The sequence below is a fragment of the Nannospalax galili genome, unplaced genomic scaffold (genome assembly GCF_000622305.1).
Source record: "Nannospalax galili isolate Female #2095 unplaced genomic scaffold, S.galili_v1.0 scaffold567, whole genome shotgun sequence".
Classification (NCBI taxonomy): Eukaryota; Metazoa; Chordata; class Mammalia; order Rodentia; family Spalacidae; genus Nannospalax; species Nannospalax galili.
Genome location: NW_008357638.1, coordinates 1,006,670 through 1,029,366, shown reverse-complemented (window position 1 = coordinate 1,029,366; position 22,697 = coordinate 1,006,670). Strand labels below are relative to the sequence as shown.

Genomic DNA, 22,697 nt, shown 5'->3' with positions numbered 1-22,697 from the left:
CTTTTAACAATTCTAAGGACCCTGGGTTAAAAAAAACATACATAGAGAGAAAAATGGACAGAGATTTGTTGTTGTTTGCAAAATGTCTTCAAGCCCCTCAAAAAGGTCCAGTCCACCGGCTCCCCAAAGCAGGGGGAAGCAGGGCGAGGAGGAGGGTCAGTGAGCAGGCCCAGCCCTCCAGGGCACGCCCCTGCGCACCCGCTCCGCGCTGGGTGAACCGCGAGGCGCCGGGGTAGGGTGGGCGGGAGGCAAAACTCCGCCACCCCCGCGGCCCGCCCCCGAACCGGGCCTGTGATTGGCTTGGGGGGCGGGTGTGCCCGCCCCGGCGAGCCGGGAGGGTCCCCTGGCTGCGCCGGGTGGCAGGAGGCGGAGGAGGGGCCGGGAGAGCCGGGGCCGGGCAGGAGAGAGCGAGGGGCGGGCGTGCGGGTCCAGGGGATCGCGGAGCGAGCGCGAAGAGGGGCGGAGAGCCGGAGGGCGGCGGGGAAGGGCCGCGGGGCGGGCTATCGGGAACGGGAAGCCCGACGGGCTCGGCGCCGCGGCGCGTTGGGAGAGGCGTCCGGCTTGTGGCCGCCGATCGGCGCGCTCTCGGGAGCCGCGGAGCCCGCGCGTCCCTGCAGCCTTCCGGGAGGAAGCGGCGCCTACAGCGGCCGGCCGGGGTGCAGAGCTTACCTGCGGTCCCCGGCCGCTTTTCCCCGCCGGGCGCGGAGCACGCAGGGCCGGGTGCGAGACCCGTGGGCCGCGGGGCAGAGGAACCATCCTCACTCTAGCGGGAGAGAGCGTCCCGTACCCCGCGCGGGCAGCCGGCTTCATGGCGACCGGGGTCGGGGAACCGGTCTACGGACTTTCGGAAGACGAGGTGAGCCGACATCGCTTTCGTGGCCGGGACTCCCCGGGGAGTTCCTACCTCACGCCCGCCTGGGAGGGGAGGGGGCCACCTCGGATGCGCGTCCCCTGCTGCACAGGGTCTCTAAATCCGGGTGCCTTAGAGCGGGGTCTCAGGGTGCAGGGGGAGATGCTTTGGGTCTTCCCTCCCCACCCCTAGCTGTGCGCATTGTTTGTAAATAAAGCGGCGCGGCGCGGCGCCCTTGGGGACCCGGCTTCGTTTCTGCGCTCCGGGCTTTGGGGGTGGGCGGAGGCCGGTGCGCCTCTCCGCCCCGCGGATCCTCTTTTCCTCTCCCAGCCGCGTCTTTCCAGCAACTTTCTGCGTCTTGCCCCCGCAGCCCGGAGTCCGTGATGTGTGTCACGTCTGGGTCGCGGCGGGGGTCTCCTTGTGGCGCCTGGGGAGCTGGTGGCTGCCGAGGAGCCTGGGGGTGTCTTCCCCTGGAACTTTCTAGCGATCTTGGCGGGGGACGCTGGGCAGGGTGTGTGCAGATCCCGGCGGCAATCGAGGAGACGCCGCGCGTTGCTTGTGGCGGTCCCTGGGTCTTACAAAGACTGGACGCACGGTTGTGCGTTTCGGAGCCCCTAGTTCTGGAGGGTGGAGGTGGCCCGGGTGGTGGCAGGTGCTGCAGGAAACTTAGAGGAAGCAGGCAGCCCCGCCGCCAACCCCCTCCTCTCGAAGATTCAAAGCCCGGCACCTCCAGGGTGGGTGGAGAGAAGCAAGCTCCATTGATCTCTTTTATTAATAAAACGAATGAAATAAGCCACGCCCCCAAACGGTCGGCTTGCCGGGAGAGGGCTTTGTTTTTAAAACCCTCACTTGGTCGCGTTCCCCAATCCCCCTCTTGAAACGAGCTGCCAAAATCACTGCTCAGCCCTTGATCGACCAGCCACTCTCGACTCTTATTGGTGTGTTGCTTGGCCAAAAAGGGGGGTGGGAGGCCTGTCGCGGGCGCGGCGTGACAGGCAGGCTGGATGGAGCAGGTAGGAGTGTTTCGCCATCTGGCGGGGCGCGCTCCCAGGTCTGGCTCCCCTTTGGAGAGGTGAATTTACAACCCATGAAGCATTACTCAGCAGGGAGGTATTTCCTATCCTGGTTGTGCTTTTCATGAAAAGTTGATGCTTGAAAATTCGGGTTGTCTTGATTTCTTTCTCCCCCTCCCTCCTTCTGGAGGTTCCCTCTTTCTGGTGATGGGGGTGGGGTTTAAAGAGAGTCTATTATCTGAGACTGGATCAGGCTATGGGTTTGCTTTCAGAAGGAGCTTTCCTGCTGTGACTTGGGGTGTGTGTGTGTGTGTATGCATTTATTCTATTTAAGTGTATAATGAAATAGATATCTTATCACGATGGGTAGGGTGTGTGATTTGATTTTTTTCATAGTGCTGGGCAGGCTTGCTGGAGTGCCTATTTTATCAAAGAATGATCATAATGCAAATGATGTATGATTTAGGATTTTTATTATTTTGCTATGCTTTTCTTGTTTAAAATAATTTCCTTTGTGTGTGTGCACGTGTGCACAGTTACCTGGAGATTGGTGAAAGTAGTATTGTTTTTTGTTTACCCTGGAGAATCTCCTTCCCCTCTGGCTTCTGTCCTTTATCTGGAGCTGGAGGGCTGGCTGGGCACTCCTGGAGGTACTGAGATACCGACATTCCTAAACAAAGGACTCGCTGGGTATCAAGGGAGATGGAGACAGCTGTGTTTCATCTTAGGTCCTCTTAATTTTTAAAAATAACATGATTATTTTTGAAAGCTCCCTGCAAAAAATATATTTGAAGACTGTTTTGTGTAATGCATTCACATAAAGGAATAATTTCTGTCACTGTTGTGCTTTGTTTACACTGGCAGCCAGTGTCAGAATCTACCTCGAGTGCATCTTGCCACTTTTGTCTGCATGAGTCACTGCTGATCTTGCCTGATAGGGGGTGTGAAAGTGAGCATAGACATAGAACCTGAGTGTGTGTGTGTGTGGGGGGGAGGCTTGAATGAGACCCGGTTTGCTCCAGCATATGGTCAGAGAGACTGTATAGAGAATAGCAAGTGGAGATGAAAGCACTATTTATTTATTCTTTTTATCTTATTTTATTTATCTATTTACTATTTATTTATTTATTTATTTATTTATTTATTTATTTATTTATTTACTTATTTCCATGTTGCTGGTTCTGTTTCGTTCCATGCCCATCATCTATGACACAAAACAAATCTCATCTGCCGGCCTTTTTCATTTTTCTCTTGCCAGTGACAAAATGAATGATTTCACACGTCTAAGGTATCTGCTTGGTATATGAGGTTGTATGCTGTCAGCGGGCGCTTGGGAAAATGAGGGAGTGCCTTTGTAGAATAGTTACAACAAATTGTTGAATTTATACAGCTTGCCTTGTCGCCCTGAATTAATCTATGTGAGCAAACAAATGGAGGATATTAACAGGCTCTGAAAGTGGAATGCCTGATGAAATGAACAGCACTGTTGACTGTCAAGGTGTGTTAAATAGGGTGCACTTCACTTTGCCATGGAACCTCACATGAAGATGCTTGACTTGCTGTAAAGGGGAGTTCACTTGTAAACCTGTTAGAAAAACTGACCTATCCTAGGGTTTTCTTGATAAGTACATTTATACTTGTATTTGATGGTGGTAGAAAGTATTACGTATTTGGAATGAACTTAATCCTGTCCTATCTTACTGAGGACTGCTGAGCTCTGTACAGTTAATGGTCAAACTTGTTGCTAACCTAGAACATAGCATGATGCCCAAGCCAAGGGCATTGTTTCTTGGGCCATCAGCCAAGGTCTGGCTTGTGTGTAGAATGAAAGGATGAAGATGGGGGTTTCGTTTCTGTGGATATATGTGCAGTGCAGTGTTTGCCCTGCATTGCTGGCTGAGGTTCCTGGGTGGGTTATAATTCACTCTGATTTAAATCAGGTCAGTTTCAGGAACCAAAATTGAAATCACCACCAGATCAGTTTTGGAGGGATTAGCTATTGAACAAAAGTTTGTATTCATGACTTGGTCTGGAATCAGAACAGTTTAGACTAATTTCTGCATCTGGCTTGGTTTTGAAGGGCTTTTTCTTTTGTATTTATTTGTGGCCATCTGTAGCATATTTTGGCAAAGTTTACTCATGAATGCTACTATTAAACTTTTAAAGTCTTTTATTACACCTGAGAACAGTATCTTTTTTTTTTTTTTTTGAAAAGGTTTTCTGGTGGGTGAGATTGATTGACAGCCTTCTTATAAAATTAACTGGCATTCTAGTACTTAGGAGGCAGAGGCAGGAGGATGGTGAGTTTGAGGCTAACCTGAACTAAATGCCAAAGTTATGTCAAAAAAAGCAAAACAAACAAAAACCAAACCAAAACATACCCACAGCCACAACAAACAAAATGATTGGATATGTCATTTAATGTTTTTGATGGCTGGAATGAGGCAAATGGCATACAGATGAAGGCCAGGCTAATGCGAGCTGGTTCTTAGGTACCCTTCTTTTTTTAAAATTTTATTCATTATTTTTATTTTATGTGTATGAGTGTATTGCCTGCATGTGTGTAAGAGCACCTGTGTTGTGCAGGGCCCATGAAGGTCAGAAGAGGGCATCAGGTCCCCTGGAGCGGACAGTTGTTAGCTGCCATGTGGGTGCTGGGAATTGAACCCCTTAGTGCTCTTAACCGCTGAGCCATCTCTCCAGCCCCAGAGCCCTAGTTCTGGGCTGATCTGCCACTGATCTGATCCTGCTGCCTGATCTTCCCTTTCTTCAAAGCTTCTTGAAAGGTTTTCATAGCTAGATTGTTCATGATAATGGAAAATGAGCTAAAGGTCGTGGGTTGCAAACAAATACTCCTTGGCTGAAGTTGGCTGTTAGCAGTACCCAGTATGGAAAGCTGGGGAAGGCTCATGAAAACTGCTGAGACATCCAGCTTCTCTGGGGCCAGTGAGAAGTTAGTGGCTTTGTATTTTGGCTCTAATGATGTGGCCGTTGTGTGTCATTGCCATAGTCCCTACTTCTCCCTCTTGCTTTAGGGGTCTCTACTGATCTGAATGTAATTATAAACTTCCTAGCAAACACTTAAGGTTAACTTGGGCATCCTGGTTTCATTTTAAGGGGCTATCTTAAGATGCATCATTATTTTATGTGCCACTGAGAAAGAAAAAAATAATTGTTGTCAAATTAGGATATGCTGTCAATTTTAGGAAATATCTTTATTTCCTAGATGGTGAATATGTAAACAAGGACGTGTTAGAATTGATGAGTTCTACTAATTAGAGACCCTGGGGTAACCCCAGGCTATCAGTTTCGGTACCCTAGTTGTTGAATGCTTTTTCTTGGGATGTTTGGGCTTAAACTCAGGGCTTGTGCATGCTCAGCAGATGCTTTTCCATGAGCTCTATGTCTAGCTTGAATTTAGCACTTTTAAGTCAAATTTCTGCCTTTATATCCAAGAAAAGGGTTAGAGTGAGAGAAATGGTCTTACATGGGCATTAGCAGAGGAGAAACCAGAACCTTGGTGATAGGCCACCCGAACAGCCATCTGTAAGTGATTAAGACAAGTTCCTTTTTAAAGAAGGCTCTCTGTGTGTTCTCAAGTGTTTGGACAAACCTTGCATACCATCTTGGCAGCTGTGGAAGATGGTCAGGACAAGATTGCTTTCGGAAATTACAGCGTGAATATTGTTTGCATCCAAAGGTGTGAGGGCTGACAGGCTGTTTTCTAAATGAAGAGGAAGCTTGCCCAGTCATGCCATCCCCAAGTGCTGTGTCTGGGTTGCCCTGCTCTGTGGTGTGCTCTGTACCCCACACAGAGGCCAGCACATGGATCAGCTGTGCCACAGTTGCCAAACACTGAGAACCTAAAAAGAGCCTAGGCATTATAGTGGCATTTAAAAGCAGTTTGTTTTTACAGTGCTAGAGATGGAAGCCAGCGCCCCGTATATGTGAGGCAAGCCCTCTTCCATTGAGCTACACCCCAAGCCCAAACAATTTTGTCAATGGGCAGATAGAATGATGTTATTTTTAAATTCTCTCTTTAATTTTTTATTTTCATCAAGGATGCTGTGTAGCTAGCTGTGGTGACACACAGCTACCATCCCAACACTGAGGAGGCTGAGGCAGGAGGATTGTGAACTGCAGGCGGGCTAGGCTACATAGTAAGGCTCTGTCTCAAAAAAAGTAACCTTTGACAGTTTTATTTATATTATTCTGTTTTGTGGTCAGACTGTTTGAATTATTTCATTACTGAAAAGCAGTTGTCTTAACTGAAGGAATAAAAATAAATTTGTTCAGGGGTTGGAGAGATGGCTCAGTGGTTAAGATCACTGACTGCTCTTGCAGAGGACCCAGGTTTGACTCCCAGCACCCACATGGTGGCTAACAACCATCCATAGCTCCAATTCCAGGGGAATTAGACACCCTCTTCTGACCTCCACGGCCATTGTATGACATGGATGCACCAACCTGCATGCAGGCAATACACTCATACACATAAAATAAAAACAATAAATAATGGGGCTGGAGAGATGGCTCAGCAGTTAAAGAGCACTGACTGCTTTTGCAGAAGACCCGGGCTCGATTCCCAACACCCACATGGTGGCTGTGAACCGTCCTTAACTGCAGTTCCAGGGGAATCTGAAGCCCTCTTCTGACCTCCGCGGCATTGCACGACACGGGTGCACTCACATACATGCAGGCAATACACTCATACACATAAAAAAATAAAATAAATAAAATATTTAAAAATAAATAAATAAATTTGTTCAAAGGGATGAGAACAGTAATAAAATGGAAATTCTCAAACGATTGCAATCTCTTTAGCTACCATGCAGAACACAATGTAAAGGGAAGTTATCCTGTGGTACCCAGGCATATGTGGTTACCTAGGCATTTCTTGATGCAGTGGGTACACCTATGACCAGGAAACCTATTACCTAAAGTTAGTTTCAGGAATCTGAGGAGTTTCTATATGCTTGATTATCTATTCAGGAGAAAAATGAATAGTTTCAAGGAAGAAATCCCTGCTAATATACTAAATGTCATTGAGTTGTGTACTTTAAATTGGGGAAGTATTTTGCTTGGGAATTCCATGTCAATAAAACTGCTTAAAGTTGTCAGGGGCTTTAGAATGTAACATTATTGCAACAACTCATTTTGCTTCCTGGTAAATTGCTTCTGCATTCATTCTGGGCAAAAGAAACTTTGTGTTCATTGCTTGTTTAATCACCTTTCTATCTGGTGTAGTATTTCAAATAGGCCATAAAATCAGGACTTAATGTCGGAGGCCCTGAGTTGGATCCATAGCACTAGGAAAAACCAAAACCCCAACCCAAAACAAAGTGACTGTAAATGTAAACTGTTTTTTAAAAATTTGAGTTAAAAGGTGAGCTAAGCAGATTTTGTTGTTCTTAAATTTTGGGTCCTTGATAAATAGCAGTTTAGGGGGGTGGGAGAGGAGGAAGAGGAAGAGGAAGGGAAGATCTTAAAAGTTTTCAATTTCGGTGTTGTAAAGAGATAGGAACACCTCCTGCCTCTTAGCCTCTATAGGAGCTGGCACTGTAGGCATGTGCCACCACACCTGGCTTTGAAATATTTGTTAATTGGTAATGCAGCAAACTTTTGGCAGCTTGCATTAAAGAGCATCAGAATAATGCAGTAAGTAATCCAGCAGCAGGACTAGTGAGGAAGTATAACGTTTCTTTCTGTTTTTACAGTGTTCCTCTTCCAGGTCACAGTAGAAGCATTTCATTTCATTTTCTGACTATAGGTGGCAATATTTGTACTGTTTACTGTTTTATATTACTTTTGACTTGGCTGTTGCTTGATGGTAGAATATGGAAATAAGAGCATAATTTAGAGATGAAAATATAGAAACTAGATTTATATACCAATATTTTTTTGTATGTTAAAAATAGGTTTTTTGTTTGTTTTTGAGACAGTGTCTTCCTGTAGCACTAGCTAGCTATGTAGACCAGTCTGGCCTCGAACTCAAAGGTCTGCCTGTCTCTGCCTCCTGAGTGCTGGGATCAAAGGCGTGTATCATTGTGCCCAGCTGTTTTTTTGTTTTTTGTTTTTAATGTGTATGAGTGTGTTGTCTGTATCTATGTGAGTGCACCCATGTCGTGCAATGCCATGGAGGTCAGAAGAGGGCATCGGATTCCCCTGGAACTGGAGTTAAGGACGGTTCGTAGCCGCCATGTGGGTGCTGGGAATTGAGCCTGGGTCCTCTGCAAGAGCAGTTAGTGCTCTTAACCACTGAGCCATCTCTCCAGCCCCAGTGTATTTTTATTTTTAAAAAGTATTTTTACCAGACATGGTGACGCACGCCTTTTTGATCCCCAGAATTTGCACGGTAGAAGGAAAAAACTGACTAATTCAAGCTGTCCTCTGACCTCCACATGCCCCAGGGAGACCATCTCAAAAAGACCAAATAAATAAATAAATAAATAAATAAATAAATAAATAAAGTATGGGTTCTCAATGTGAACAATATTAGGAATAATTTTTCTAAGAGGTTTAAGGTGACCTTATCCAGGATATACACAACTTCAGGTGAGAGGCAGGTGTTTGGCTTTGGGAAGTCCCCACAGTACCCAAGCAAACACCGAGAGGTCCTTTCTGTTCCATTCTTGGGTTGTGGGTATTTCTAAAGCTTCTAGTTCTGCCATGTGGGCCTTCCCTTAACTTCTTATCTTTGGGCTTTAAAAGTATTCCTGGTCTTAGTTGCTAAAGAGAGTTTGTTATTTTGGAACAAGGTCTCAGGGTCCTATGTATCTAACCTGCTAGGTAGCTACCTTTCTACCAGTCTTTACCTTGTAAGTGCTGCCATGATAGGTATTTGCCACCACGGCTAGTTTATGGTGTTCTAGGGATTGAACCCAGGGCTTTGTGCATGCCAGACAAGCACTCTACCAACTGGTCTACATCTATCTCCACCCCTACTAAAGAGATTCTTTTTTTGTTTTATTTTATGTTATGTGTATGAGTGTATTGCCTGCATGTATGTAAGTGCACCCATCTCATGCAGTGCCTGTGGAGGTCAGAAGAGGGCATCGGATTCCCCTGGAACTGGAGTTATGGACAGTTGTTAATTGCCATGTGGGTGCTGGGAATGGAACCTGGGTCCTCTGCAAGAACAGACAGTGCTCTTAACCACTGAGCCATCTATCCAGCCTCTGCTAAAGAGAGTCCTGATTCCTAGTGCAAGCCTATTGCTCCAGTCTTAGCAGAAGTTAGTGGATGTGACAATATCCCAGGCAGAGACCACTTATTTCATAAATGATATAGCATCTCATTATAGTTGTACAAGTTTGCTCAGGATCTGAGTGGTCCATCTGCTGACTGTTGCTCTAATGCCTGTAAATGAAAAAAGTCATTATCTAAGTATGTCTTGGGTAACTAGCTTGAATTTGACACTTCAGGTGACTTTTTTGTTCCTGACTCCAGAGTCCTGTATTGATTCAAAACTTACCAAGTTTAATGTCAAGGCTCTCAGATTCCCTGGCTTTCATCCTATTCAGTGTTTGGTCACCTCTTGGCAGGCAGGCATCCTCAAAGAGATTTTGTATTCTTCCTAGCCACCAAGAGAAAAGGGCCATTCAAAGATGAGTTTTCTTCTGCTTGAAAGGAGTAATGGCCATCCATCTGGTGAGCATGAACTTGGAAAGCTCCTAGGGACAGAGGTCCTGTAGGAGGACATATGTACTATGGGAGTGTCCTCCTGCTGGTGTGGGTATCATCCCATTCCCTGTCACTTGATCAGGGCTCTGGGGGTTGGTGGTTTCCAGCAGGCTGAAGTCAGGTATTGACAACACTTACGTGGTTTTCGCATGGTTCTGCTTCTTGTCTCCCAGGCAGAGAACTTGGGCCCTGTTGGGAGGGGACCTGATAGTGCAGTGACAAGGTTTTGAGCTGCACGCCAGATTTTGGTCTTCCATGTGTTAACAGAGCTGCTATCTTCTAATTACATTTCCCACCTCTAGTCTGACTCAAGGCCTGCTTTCTCCAAGTCCTTGGACATAGTTCTGGGTCGTGTTCTCTTTCTTCCCGTCTCTCTCTGTGTTTCTGTGTCTGTCTCTGTCTCTCTGTCTCTCTCTCTCTCTTTTTCAATGAGAGAGAGAGAGAGAGAGAGAGAGAGAGAGAGAGAGAGAGAGAGAGTATGTGTGTAGGCAAGGTCTTACTCTGTAGCCCAGGCTAGCATTGAACTCAAGATCCTCCTACCTTAGCCCACTGAGGGCTGGGATTACAGGTGTGCACCACCATGGCTTATAATGTGTGTGTGTTTTTAAAAATATTTTATTTATTATTTTTATGTGTATGTGTGTATTTCCTGCATGTAGGTAAGTGCACCCATGTCATGCAGTGCCTGAGGAGGACAGAAGAGGTTGTCAGATCCCCTGGAACTGGAGTTACAGCCAGTTGTTAGCTGTCATGTGGGTGCTGGGATTCGAACCCGTGTCTTCTGCAAGAACAGCCAGCATGTCAGTGTTCTTAACCGCTGAGCCATCTCTCCAGCCCCTGCTTATAATGTATTTTTAAAACATACTATAAAGTTGGAATCTTTATTGTGGGCAAATGGATGAGATAGTTTTAATGTGAAAAATACAACTGAGAGCAGTGAGCAGTGGCCAGCATGTTCCTGCCTGACGAGGTCACACCTGCTTGTCCCAGTTGCCTAACTCTTACAAATGAGTGTTTTAAAATGCAAAGTTAAGCAGATTTTTAAGCTGACCTATGTAATTTATTTTGTATTTACATTTTGGCTTGTGTGTTAGATAGCACCACTGAGAAGTCCAGGGAACAGGCTTTCAATGAGTGGTGAGAGCCATGAAGAGCCTTTCTGCCATTTGCTGACTTTTGAAGATTTTATATTGGATATATTAATTTTTATTTGCATATAAGTTTTTGCGCCTAGAAACTGAACCGGGGCCTTTCTAGGTAAGTGCTCTTCCCCTGAGGTAACTTCTCAGTTCCTGCCCCACCCCCCAAATACTTGAAGTCATTTTGGTCTGAAAATGCTAGCAAAACCAATCTATTTAAAGACTGCTTTGTTTAGTAAGCACACTCAATATTAGGTATTTATGGGTATTTATTTTTTAATTTTTTTTGATGAGCATGTTAATTGTACATCAAATGTGCATTGATTAAAACCAGCCTCCCTTTAGTCATATTCCCAGAATATTGATGTTTAATGATAGGAAAAATGTGTGTCTTACTGAATTAAAACTTCACCTACTTGGGCATGAGTCTTGTAACTCTCCTTACAACGTGAGGAAGAGTGGGTGATCTGAAGCGCTCTTGTTCCCTGTTTCTTTTGCAGTTAGTGAGTGAAATGGTCATCAGCATCCTAGTGTCAGCCTCCTTTGCTCAGTTTGGTTTGGGAGGGGGAAGAAGTGTGAGGTGTAAAGACAGTGGAGCTGACGATCAGTTCACTTTCTTTTCTCTTTTATTCTCTGGTTCTCTCTGTGCTTTGTATGCTCTGTGTGTGTGTGTGTGTGTGTGTGTGTGTGTGTGTGTGTTTGTACTTGGATGTAGTCATGATGACATTAAGATAAATTTGGAATTTGGAGCTAGCTATGTGTGTCTCCCTCCGTCCCTCCTCTCTCCTTCCCTGTCATCCTCCTCCCTTCTGTCCTTTCCAGTGCTGAGGTCTAACCATCCCATAACTTCATGCTTGCAAGACAAACATTCTCCCAGGGGAGCTATATTCCCAGCCCCTGACCTGGTCTTTCTAACGATAGTGAAAATGTGTGGTGTCTCTCTCAGAAGGAGCTGGCCCCCTACATATTGATTGTGAGCTCTAGGGTATGTTCATACTGATTCTTAAGCAGCCTGTATATGCTGTGCAAGCCATACCTGCCTTCCCGAGTATCTTAGCTTTCAGTGAGTAATATTAATGAAAGACAACACTTGGAGCTGGGGTGAGAGCTTTTCTGGCTGTGCTTCTAGAAGGAGACAGAGAAGAGTAGTGTAGTGAGGCCAGGGGTATGGTGGGTGCAAAAGGGAGCACAGAGGAATATTTATTAACATGGAGATGTCAGTGATAAGATACTTAGGAAGAAAATTACCTACAAAGCTGTGGTGCAGTAGAATTCTATTAAAGAGTTTACACGTAAAAAAAAAGACTAGGAATACCTCTCAGCTGGTTAGTGGCAGTTATTTTTCAGCAGAGGGATTATAATTTTTTTATATTATTTTATGTGTATGCATGTATTGCCTCAGTGTAGGTAAGTGCACCCGTGTTGTGCAATGCCTGCAGAGGACAGAAGAGGCTGTCGGATCCTTTGGAACTGGAGTTAATGGACAGTTGTTAGCTGCCATGTGGGTGCTGGGATTCGTACCCGGGTCTTCTGCAAGAACAGCTAGTGTTCTTAACTGCTGAGCATCTCTCCAGCCCCCGGGATTATAATTTTTTTTATTGTTTTCGTTCTTACCTGCTTGCATTTTGTTTTTACAATAAACTATAGTTTTTATAAGTTTAAAAATAAGAACTGCAGGGTAACTATGGTTCATAAGATCCCATTATGTATTTTATCAGTATCTAAAGAGAGAGGTTTATAGGCTCTAAACACAAAAGCAATGATAAAGGATGAAAATATTACCCTGATTTGTTTAGTACATATTATGTATGTATAGCTTGAATTACATATTGTATGTGTGTAATTGTGTCTCATAAATAAGTATAGTTACAACATGTCAATCACAAATTTAATCTTTAAGGAGATAGAAATGTTCTTTATACATTGTATATTTGCATTATTATGCTGAATGTACCCTATAAATATGTATAATTAAAATGATATTTAATGAAATAAATATGTAAAAGGAAGGTAGGAAAAGTCTCCCCAAGTTCAGGTCAAATATAAGAGCACTTTGGTACAAATATTGATACTGTGTTTGCTCAGTTGAACATGTGTTTATCAAGGCCCTGCCTTGTGCTTTTTACCCAAGGGTACTAAGGTCATCCTGTTACCAGCCAGGAGCTCCCCACTACAGTAGGAGGTGGAGGAATAAACCATTAACTGGTAAATTGAATATTTTTACAGATGTTTCATTTTCTCCACTGTTGACACTTGATATTTGTGTTTCCATTCTTCAGTGTATGACAGTTATATGAAAGTAATTTAATTCTAGTAGTGTTTTATGTTCTCTGAAAATTTTTTGAGTGTTTTCTGAAAATCATGGCCTGGGATCAGACTTGAATCTGTCTTTAGTTTTGTTTTCTTGGGTTTGGAGTTACACTTATTATTACAAATCTGTTTCAACATATTGACTAGCTTTATTTTTTTGAGAAAGGATTTTGCTGCCCAGGCTGGCTTTGGAACTTGAAGGCCAAAGCAATCCTCCTGCCCTGCCCTTCCAAATAACTGAGGCCATGTTCACCACTGCACCCTGCAAATAATTTTCCACCATCACAGTGTGTGCATAGCTGTACTTGCCTGCTGCATCCATCCACACAAATATCTGAGTGGCCATAAGGGCTTTGTTTTGCCTTTCAGGTAATGTCCTTTAAGTGTTGGGTGTGACCTACAGTATGTCTCTTTCAGACAAAAGGGTGGAGCTGACAAATAGTGTGTTATTTCTACTAGGATACACATCACAGCCCCACCTCAACTCTGCAATATTTCTGAAAGATGATGCATCTTCCAGTTTATGTGTGTTTAATGTGTTGTGGATTCTATGCATTCACCTCAAAGTCCCCCTGTCCCCCCAGTTATAGGCCACAATTGGTAGTATCTTACAACTGTAGGGTTTAAGTTGGCCAGTCTCCATTTGTATAGCATGGTACCCAGGTATAATGGCAGATTGTTGGTAGTGTCATGGGGACTGTAACCAAAGATGCCTTATTCAGCCTCGCATGGCATTTAGGGAGCATCCTCCTAGACAGTAAGGTCTGCCAGCCCACTGATGTCGTCAAGGAGCTGTGTTTCTTCTTTTCTCTGCCTTTTCATCTATGCTCTTGTTCTTTCGGTGGTCTTATGTATCCAAGGGTAGATGCCATTGGCCAGGCCCTTTGAATGCTGCTTGTAGAGGAAAGAGAATGGCTTCCTGTGGCTTTCTCTTAAGATTAAGAACCTTTTACCCCCACAATTGTGCAGGAAGTCCCTCTCTGTGTCCTACTGGTACACAGAGGCTTAGATCTGTTCACCCCTCTGCCAGCTGTGGCAAGAAGGGAGTGGAGTGGTTTTTATTGTGACCCTACTGGAGTTGTGCCCAAGCCAACTGTGATGCCCTATGGTCTATCCTTGGGATCTCTCATTCCCCCTTTAAGATACCCTTGGCATGGACCTGGGAAGATGGCTCAGTGGGTAAGAGTACTTTCTGTGTGAGCATGAGGAGCTGAGTTCAAATCTTCAGGACCCAGTGGGGGGTAAGGAGGCAATGAAGGTAGAAACAGGAGGATTTGCTGAGGCTTGCTGGCTACTAGCCTGGGTCTAGGTTCAATAAGAGACCCTGTATCAGTGGAATGAGGTAGAGAGTGATAGAGCAAGATACCCAGTGTCCTCTGGCCTTCGCACAGACATGGGTGTTTTTTATTTGCATACATACACCACACACACAAACACACACACACACACACACACACACACACACACACAGAGTTAGAGAATACTTTTGACTTCATGAAATGCACATACTTCCTTTCCCCAGTTATTCAAGATCTTAATATTGCAAGGATCTGTGAATGATGATAATGTCACTGTATTAGTCAGCTTTCTATTGCTGTGATAGAAACACTGACCAAAGCAATACTGTAAATGGAAGAGTTTATTTGAGCTTACGTTTCCAGGGGAATTACAGTCTGTCATGGCAGGGAGGTATGGTGGCTGGAGGTGGCTGGAGCAGGAGCAGCAGAAGCTAAGCTCTCACATCATCATGCAGGCACAGGAAGCAAGAGAGCAACTGGAGATCTGGCAAGGCTTAAGAACTCTCTAAGCCTACCCCCAGTGACATGCTTTCTCCTTCTAAAACCTCCCAAAACAGTGCCACCATCTGGGAACAAAATGTCCAAATACTTGGAGCCTATGGGGGACATTTTCATTCAAACCATCACAGTCACTAATGCGGTTATTTCTCTTATATCAGACATGAGTATTTTTGGTTTGCTTGCTTTTCTTTATTAATGACCTGGTGGGCCCTCAGTCTCACCCCAGGTCAGTAAATGCCGGGCCATTTGTTCTCGCGTGCCCAGCCACCACACTCCAGTCCACTCCTGTCCCAAGATGGCACCCAGAAGTCCCTCCCTCCGTGGCTAATGCTCCTCAGTCATTTCTCCGCAGCAGGCCCCGCCTCTTGGAGGACTGAGGCCCCTGGGATACACTCTACTCCTTTCCTCCACTCTTACAATCTTTCCGCCAATCTTCTGCTAAGGTCCCTGAACCTTGGAGGGGGTGACAGATGTAGGGCAATCTCTCTTGTACTGTGGCGAGATAATGACTTCTTGGGCCTCCCCATTATTTGTCTTTAAGCTGTAGCCATTGATCTATCTCACTGGTGTTTCTTCTACTATAAAGACAAATGGAAGGAAGTACACACTTAAAAACAAACATGAATGTAAATATAAATGCCTAGACGATATCCCAGTAGGTGTACTATACTCATTAACAATATGCTTATGATGGCTTCTCCACTAGAGCCTGTAGCATTTCTTGACAAAAGGTGTTGGCCTGGTCGTAAATACATATGCCTAGAGGATATTCCAGTAGGTGTACTATATTCATTAAACAGTATACTTGTGATGGCTTCCCCACTAGGGCCTGTAGCCTTTCACAACACAAGACATTGGCCTGGTCTACAGCACCAGATGTGTGTTCCACCCCTAGGAGCAGGCCTTACCAATTAGAAATTTGTCAGTTGTACATATGTTGGTCAAGCCATTATTGCACTTGCAGGCATTGCTTGGCATGTCCATAGTGTGCAGCATGCAGGATCCATTGTTGAGTAGAATCATAGGGGATCCTTTCTTCCCCAACCATCTGCATAGTGCCTTCTGGCAATATGAATATCATCCACCAGTGGCAAAAAGTTTTTTGGCTTAGTCTCAGCTCCATCTCCTCTTTTTCTCCCACACTCACAACATGCAGTGTCTTCGGCAACATGGCCTTACCAAACTTTCTAGTGTACAACTGACATTAGTGGCAATAGCTTGGTGAATTTGAGGACCTCTAGGATCTCTCTCTTACCAACAGCTCATAGGGGGGCAACCCACCCCTGGTACTGTAGCTTTTCTTAACAAACAGTTGTATAGTTTGGGAGTCTCTGTCTTTACCTTACCCAACCGTAAAACTCCCAAGACTCTTACAGCTATAGCTGGCCTTTGCTTCTTCAGGTACCTTTCAAGTGGGTTTCACATCTGTAAAACACTCAAAGGAAGGTTAACATTATATATTAAATCAATCATAGACAAGGTCTCACAAGCATGGAAAGGTTTTGCCCATTTGTATTAACTGTTTTCTCCATAGATCCTTGTTAGGTACCCTAGCCATGGGTACAAGGCATTAATTTGGTTAGCTCTTTTATCATCTTTAGTTATCCCTTTGGAGTCATTTCACTCTTGGGATTTTACATGGAGTCTCTTTGTATGCTTTTATTCTTGATATACTGACAGATCCAGTTGCCTGACCCTGCACTGGGCTAAGGAGGCAGGGGGCTTCTGTCCCCGTTGCATTTATTGGTTCCCTGAGTCAGGCAGGCCCTGGGTCTGCCTCCTGACTGTAGCCATATCTGTCATCTCCCCATTGACCACACCTGGTTGTTGTGGGAGAACTTGGTGGAAAAAACTGCCTCCACCCCTAGTATAGCCTTTATCAGAAGAGAAATGCATCTTATTTAATCCTTAGGGATTCTTAACCACCCAGGGACAGTTTTTATCCTTTGAATGTCTTTTGTAAACTGTTCTTCTGGTTTTAAAGCCCTCCAGAAACACCTTAGTACTGAATTTGGATTTCTATTAATTTTTTTCTCTGGGAATTTGGGCTCAACATAAGTCTTGCCACATTTGTCTTCAAGTAACCCAAGTAGACCATTTCTTCAGTCTGGTCTTTTTTATATCTCTTATAGTTCTGTTATTCTATAGACACGTTTTACACGCTGATCAGAATCATTTAGATTTGCCAAAGCCTGTCTCACTTTACAAAGATCATGTCCCGTTAAAGGGCTTAGTAAAACCATTAAAGCTTCATACCATTCTCAAGGTCCCAGGTGAATTAAGCTTTCCTTCATATCTCTGGTGAACACGGTCTTATCTGGCCCAGTGAACTGGACATCATATATTGCTTTTCTCATACTTAGTTCTCTCAGTAATGCCTATCCCTCCTTTATAGTCCTCCAGCCCCTGCTAATTATGTTAGTCTCCCTTGGTGATGACTGTGTATCTTTAATGCCCTCAACCAGCCATCCCATTAAGGACTGCTCCCCCTTGCACTGGCCTAGGTTGAACAGCCTATATTGCAAGGATGGATGGGTGGTTATATAACTTAGTTGTGAAGCTTCTGAAGGACTTAGAGTGACGTCATTTGCTGCCATGTCTCATACTCTCACAAGCCACATGGCTAGGGCCTCTCTGATTGCTTGCTTGTAAGTTTTTCCTAGTTTTAACAGTTCCAGTGTGGAATGTTTCCTAGCTACAGCACTGTTAGCTTTTTTCCTTTTATATCAACGTTTGAATCTGAGGGGCAGCTTTAGCTACTTTTATTTTTAGGTCATCTTCTTTTTTACTATTATCTGTCTTTTCCTCTGAGCCCTTGGACCTTACACAAGTTAAAGTGTCCCGTTTTTTTTTCTCTCTGAAGCTCTGCAACTGGATCTGCCAGGACCTCTGTAGCCTTTTCAGCTTTCCCTGCCTGGGACACATCTTTTATTATGCAAAGTAGCCACACAACCCCTCTCTGGGTGCTCCCTTTGTGTCCAGAGCCAGTAAAAAAGATTTTCTAGTCTCTGGACAACCTTTAACAAATCTTCACATACCCGCAACATACCTCCACATTTACAACACAGCTGTGGCCCGTGCTTCTGCATGGTAGGCCCCTTTCTAGTTACATATTTTATAATCCATTGTAAAAACCATCTCAGCGCCACTCTCAGCTCTCTAGCTTTTTCCAAACTTCCATGGTTTGTCATTTTTAGAGCCTTCACCCTACCGACTATGCCAGTCTTGTCGCCCGAGTTCTCTTGGGGTCTCGCGCTATCAGATAAACCATATAACATATTTTTATGTGACTTTATTATGGTTTATGCCCTTGGAGGGGTGACTTACAAAGAAACAAGCACCCGGTACCCAGCTCTGTGCCATGGCTCAGAGTTCGCCACTCCAGATCACTCCCATGGCCCGCCCATAGTCAGCTAGCTTTCACCCATGCCTTGTGGGCCCCCAGTCTCGCCCCAGGTCGGTAAATGCTGGGCCATTGGTTCTTGCGCGCCCAGTCCAGCCGCCGCATTCCAGTCAGCTCCTGTTCCAAGATGGCATCCAGAAGCCCTTCCCTTTGTGGCTAACACTTCTCAGTCAGCTCTCTGCAGCAGGCCCTGCCCCTTGGAGGAACCAGGCCCCTGGGATACAGAGATCCAGAGAAAGAAAGAAAAAACAAGCAAGAAAGAAAGGAAGGAAGAGGAAAAGGAAAGGAAGAAGGAAAGGGAGGAGGGGAGGGGGGAGAGGGAGGAAAAGAGGGGAGGAGATGGAAGGAAACTAGTTTACCGTGCAGCGCCTGAGAGAGTGGTTTTGAACCAGACACCTATAAGGATATAGTTTTAGCCACATGATCCACCATCCTCTCTAAGCCTCAGTTTTCTGATTAGGAGAAACAATATGTTCTCCTGTAATCTGTTTATGGATTAATTAGATGCTAGAGTGGGGCTTCTTGGTCTTGGCACTATTTGGTACTGGAAGCCAGACAGCCATCATAGAGAATGTCATGTAAAATGTTGATCAGTGGCCCAGCCTCCACCCATAATCACAAATGCCTCTAGGCATTGCGTAGAAGGAAGTAGACTATTGGCCCCTTGTGTAGAGCTACCTCAGTAGGTATTTAATAAACTCGGGCTTCTTCCTTCTTTCTAAGTCTTCTGAAGCAAGAAGCCTGGGGGGTTATTCTGGACTCCTCCTTACCTGGTAAGCAGTAACCAGATCTAATGGGGTGTTCCTCCAAAATTCCCTGTGTCATCCTTTTGTTCCTTTCTACTGTCATCACCCCCACTGAGTCAGGACTGCTCCATGATCTCTTGGGCTTGTCCAACTCAAATGTTCCCCTTTCCTGCTCTCTGCCTCATAACCATGTGAAGGAAGGCTCATGCTGGGTTGAGTGGTGCTTTTTGGTAGTGTTGGTTTCAGACTGGAGGTGGCAGGAAGGAAGAGGGCTATTTATAGTCAGCTCTGCAGTGGATCGATTTTTCCAGTCATGAAGGATTTGCAGTGGGTAGTCAAAGAAATATTTAGTTGTTGGCTTTCCACTGCCGATTTAAAGATGACAGTAGTTACCATCTTTATCATTAAGGTACAATGAAATGTAAAAGTTACAATTGAAAGCCTTAATTCTTCCCGGTGCATGTGAAGTAGAGCAGGCATCCATACTAATGACTGACTGTGCCTTTGATAAGGAATAAAATGAAATGGGGAACTGGAAGGACCAGTCTGAATTGCAAGGTAGTGGAGCTTTTAAAAAATAGTTTGATTTTTCAAGAGGCTTGGCTCCTTTGAAGAGTCAGTTCATTTGAGTCCAGAGTGGATTGAGAAGGCTTTTGGATCTTTCAGCAGGTGTCCACCCCACCCTTAATAGTGTCCTGCAGTTCTGGGGGGAGAATTTGGTGTAGGTAGTACCTTACTTGGTAACCCATCTTCTGAGGGCTCTAGAGGCAGGCCTCTCACGTCTCATGACTGAATCTCATCAGTATTTTTGGTTACATATGTATTTTAAGGTAGGCTCTGGATGGTGCTTTGAGAGAGATTCAGTATCTGGGATAGTGGGAGTGATTTTTCTATTGGTCTCAGGTCTTTTTTTTTTTTTGGTCTTTTTGAGACAGGGCCTCCCTGTAGCCCCAGCTGGCCTGGCACTCACTATGTAGATCAGGCTGGCCTCGAACCCACAGAGATCCACCTGCCTCTGCCTCCCAAGTGCTAGGATTAAAGGTGTACACCACCACCATGCCTGGCGAGTTGAATTTTCTTTGTTTTACCTATAAGGCTATTGCCCTGAAAGGTGCTAGGACTCCAGGTAGTGGTTCTTTACAGGGAAACTTTTGAACTATACCTTCCTATTCACTGGAAAATTGATGCTTGGAAGGGCCCTGGGAGGCAGAGAGTATTGTGAAATTTGGTAAGCACATAGTTCCAGCTTTGTGGTGGGAGATTGAGTTTTTTTTTTCTCCTTGAGACAGGATCTTACTTGTCCCATGCTGGCCTCGGTCTTACCATTCTTCTGCTTCAGCCTATTGAGTGTTGGGATTACAGGTGTGTGCCACCAGATCTAGCAAGCATGGGTTCTTGAAGAGTAGATAATAAAGTACTTCCAAAGATAGTCCAGTATTAAGAGTAATCATAAAACACATGTTTTGGGGCTGGGGCGCTGGTTCAGTGCTTACCTGCTGTGCTAGCACAAAGACCCAAGTTTGGATCCCTAGCACCCACACAAAAGCCTGGAGTGGTATGTGCTGGGCAGGGTTGAGAGGGCAGGGAGGTGTTTGAGACAGGCATGTCCCTGGAGCTCATTGGCCAACCAGCATGGCTGAATTGATGAAAATAAGGTGGAGAGTGATAGAGGAAGACACCTTACATTGACCTCTGGCCTGCACGCGTACATGTGCACACAACCACATGTTTTTGCTGGGTATGGTGGCACGCACATGTAGTCACAGCACTCAGGAGGCTGAAGCAGCAGAATAATGAGTTCTAGGTCAGCTTGGGTTACAAAGCAGAGCTCTGTCTCACTATAAAAACAAAGCAAAGCCAGGCGTGGTGGTGCATGCCTTTAATCCCAGCACTCAGGAGGCAGAGGCAGGCGGATCTCTGTGAGTTCAAGGCCAGCCTGATCTACATAGTGAGTTCCAGGACAGCTGAGGCTACAGGGAGACCCTGTCTCAAAAAGACAAAAAAAAAAAAGAAAAAGAAAAAGAAAAACAACAAAGCAAAAGCAAGAGACACATTTTGTCCATTTTTGTCATAGAACATTGCTGTTGTTATCAAAATGACTGTACTTAGGCCCAATCCTTACTCCAGAATTTCCCATTGAGGAATACTGGGATCTACTATTGCTTTCCTTGAGAATGGTTACTCACTGGTCTCCTTTTCTATGGTGGGAAGACAGCACACTTGAGTACAGTAGACCCTTCAGAAGAAAGCATCACCAAGGAGCTATGTGATGGCTTCACTTATTTTTATTATTCTGTTTCTTAAAATATATTCAAACAATAATTAAAGGAGCACTTCTAATCTTAGCCCAGTGTTGAAGGGTAACCATAAAAAAGACATGATTTTAGGCTGCGAAGATGACTCAGTCCTTATGCCAAGCAGACATAAGGACCTAAGCTGGATCCCCAGCACCTCTGTAAAAGGTGTTGGTGTATTGGTGCACATTTCTTTTTTTCAAGAAAGTATTTTATTATTTTTATTTTATGAGTGTATTGCCTACATGTATGTAAGTGTACCCATGTTATGCAGTGCCTGTGGAACTGGAGTCAAGGATGGTGGTTAGCTGCCATGTGGGTGCTTGGAATTGAACCCAGGCCCTCTGCAAGAGTGGCCAGGGCTCTTAACTGCTGAGCCTTCTCTCCAGCCCCCAGGTGCACATTTCTGTAAGGGATAAACATGTTTATAGCTGGCTTCTTTCCAGTGCTCAAGCTAAGGTATCTATTCTAGTTTGCTTTCAATTGTTGTGACAAAACACTCACCAGTACCAACTTGGGGAGGAAAGGGCTTATTTGGCTTGCATCTCTTGGGTTACAGTTCATCAGGGATCCCAAGGTAGGAATTCCCGGCTGGAACCTGGAGGCAGGAGCTGGAACATAGGCCATGGAGGAATGATGCTTACTGGCTTGCTCCCCTAGTCCATGCTCAGCCTGCTTATACAACACAAAACAACCTGCCCAGGGGTGGCACTGCCCACAGTGGGCTGGGCCCACCCACTTCACTCAACAATCAAGAAAATACCCTTTAGACATGGCCACAGGCCACTCCAATAGAGGCAATTCCCCAGTTGAGGCTCCCTCTACCCACGTGTGTCAAGTTGACAACTAAAGCTACCCAGCACACTTATCTTACAAATTAATTAGAAATTGAATTCTCTGACTAATACAATTCACATTAATGCTACAATTCCTTGTTTATTTATTTACTTATTGATTGATCTTTTTGAGACAAGGACTCTGAAATTGTCTCTGTGTAAACCAATCTGGCCTCAGTCTCCCAGATACGCACCTGCCCTTGCCTCCTGAGTACTGTGATTAAATGATTAAAGATGTGCGTCTCTACTCCTGGCTCTACCACTGCAATTTTAAAGTGACGAATGATAATGTTTTATTAAAACTACCTGATCCTTTATGTTCAGGAAATACTGGCTGCGAGGAAAATTTTCTTTTCCTGACGTTTCATGTGACAAATGGTCATATGATGTATTGTTTTCTATATTCCCTTAAATAAATTTAAAAAATTATTTAGTTTTGTGTATTTTTCTGTGGTCACCTGCATGTGCCATGCCACACTATGACAGTCAGAGGACAACTCTTGGGAGTCGTGGATTATGTGGACTCCAGGGATCAAACTCTGGTTGTCAGGCTTACCAGCAAGCAGCTTTACCTACTGAGCCGTCTTGCTGGCCCTCTTTATCCCTTTTATTCAGAACTTTCCT

At 44.8% G+C, this 22,697-nt stretch overlaps 1 protein-coding gene across 3 annotated transcripts in view; it reads left to right on the top strand.

Moving 5' to 3' along the window:
• The first annotated feature begins 743 nt into the window (after positions 1 to 743).
• The window catches only part of Nedd4l (NEDD4 like E3 ubiquitin protein ligase), a 364,487-nt gene continuing 342,533 nt past the window's right edge, over positions 744 to 22,697 (top strand). For 2 of the 3 annotated variants that reach the window (XM_008855365.3, XM_008855364.3), the window contains exon 1: positions 744 to 856. In XM_008855365.3, coding sequence (XP_008853587.1) covers positions 809 to 856 — 48 coding nt within the window. In that variant the 5' untranslated portion in view covers positions 744 to 808. Of the gene's footprint in view, positions 857 to 10,785; positions 10,804 to 22,697 lie in introns of those variants that run through there. The other variant, XM_029557321.1, reaches the window with a different exon arrangement.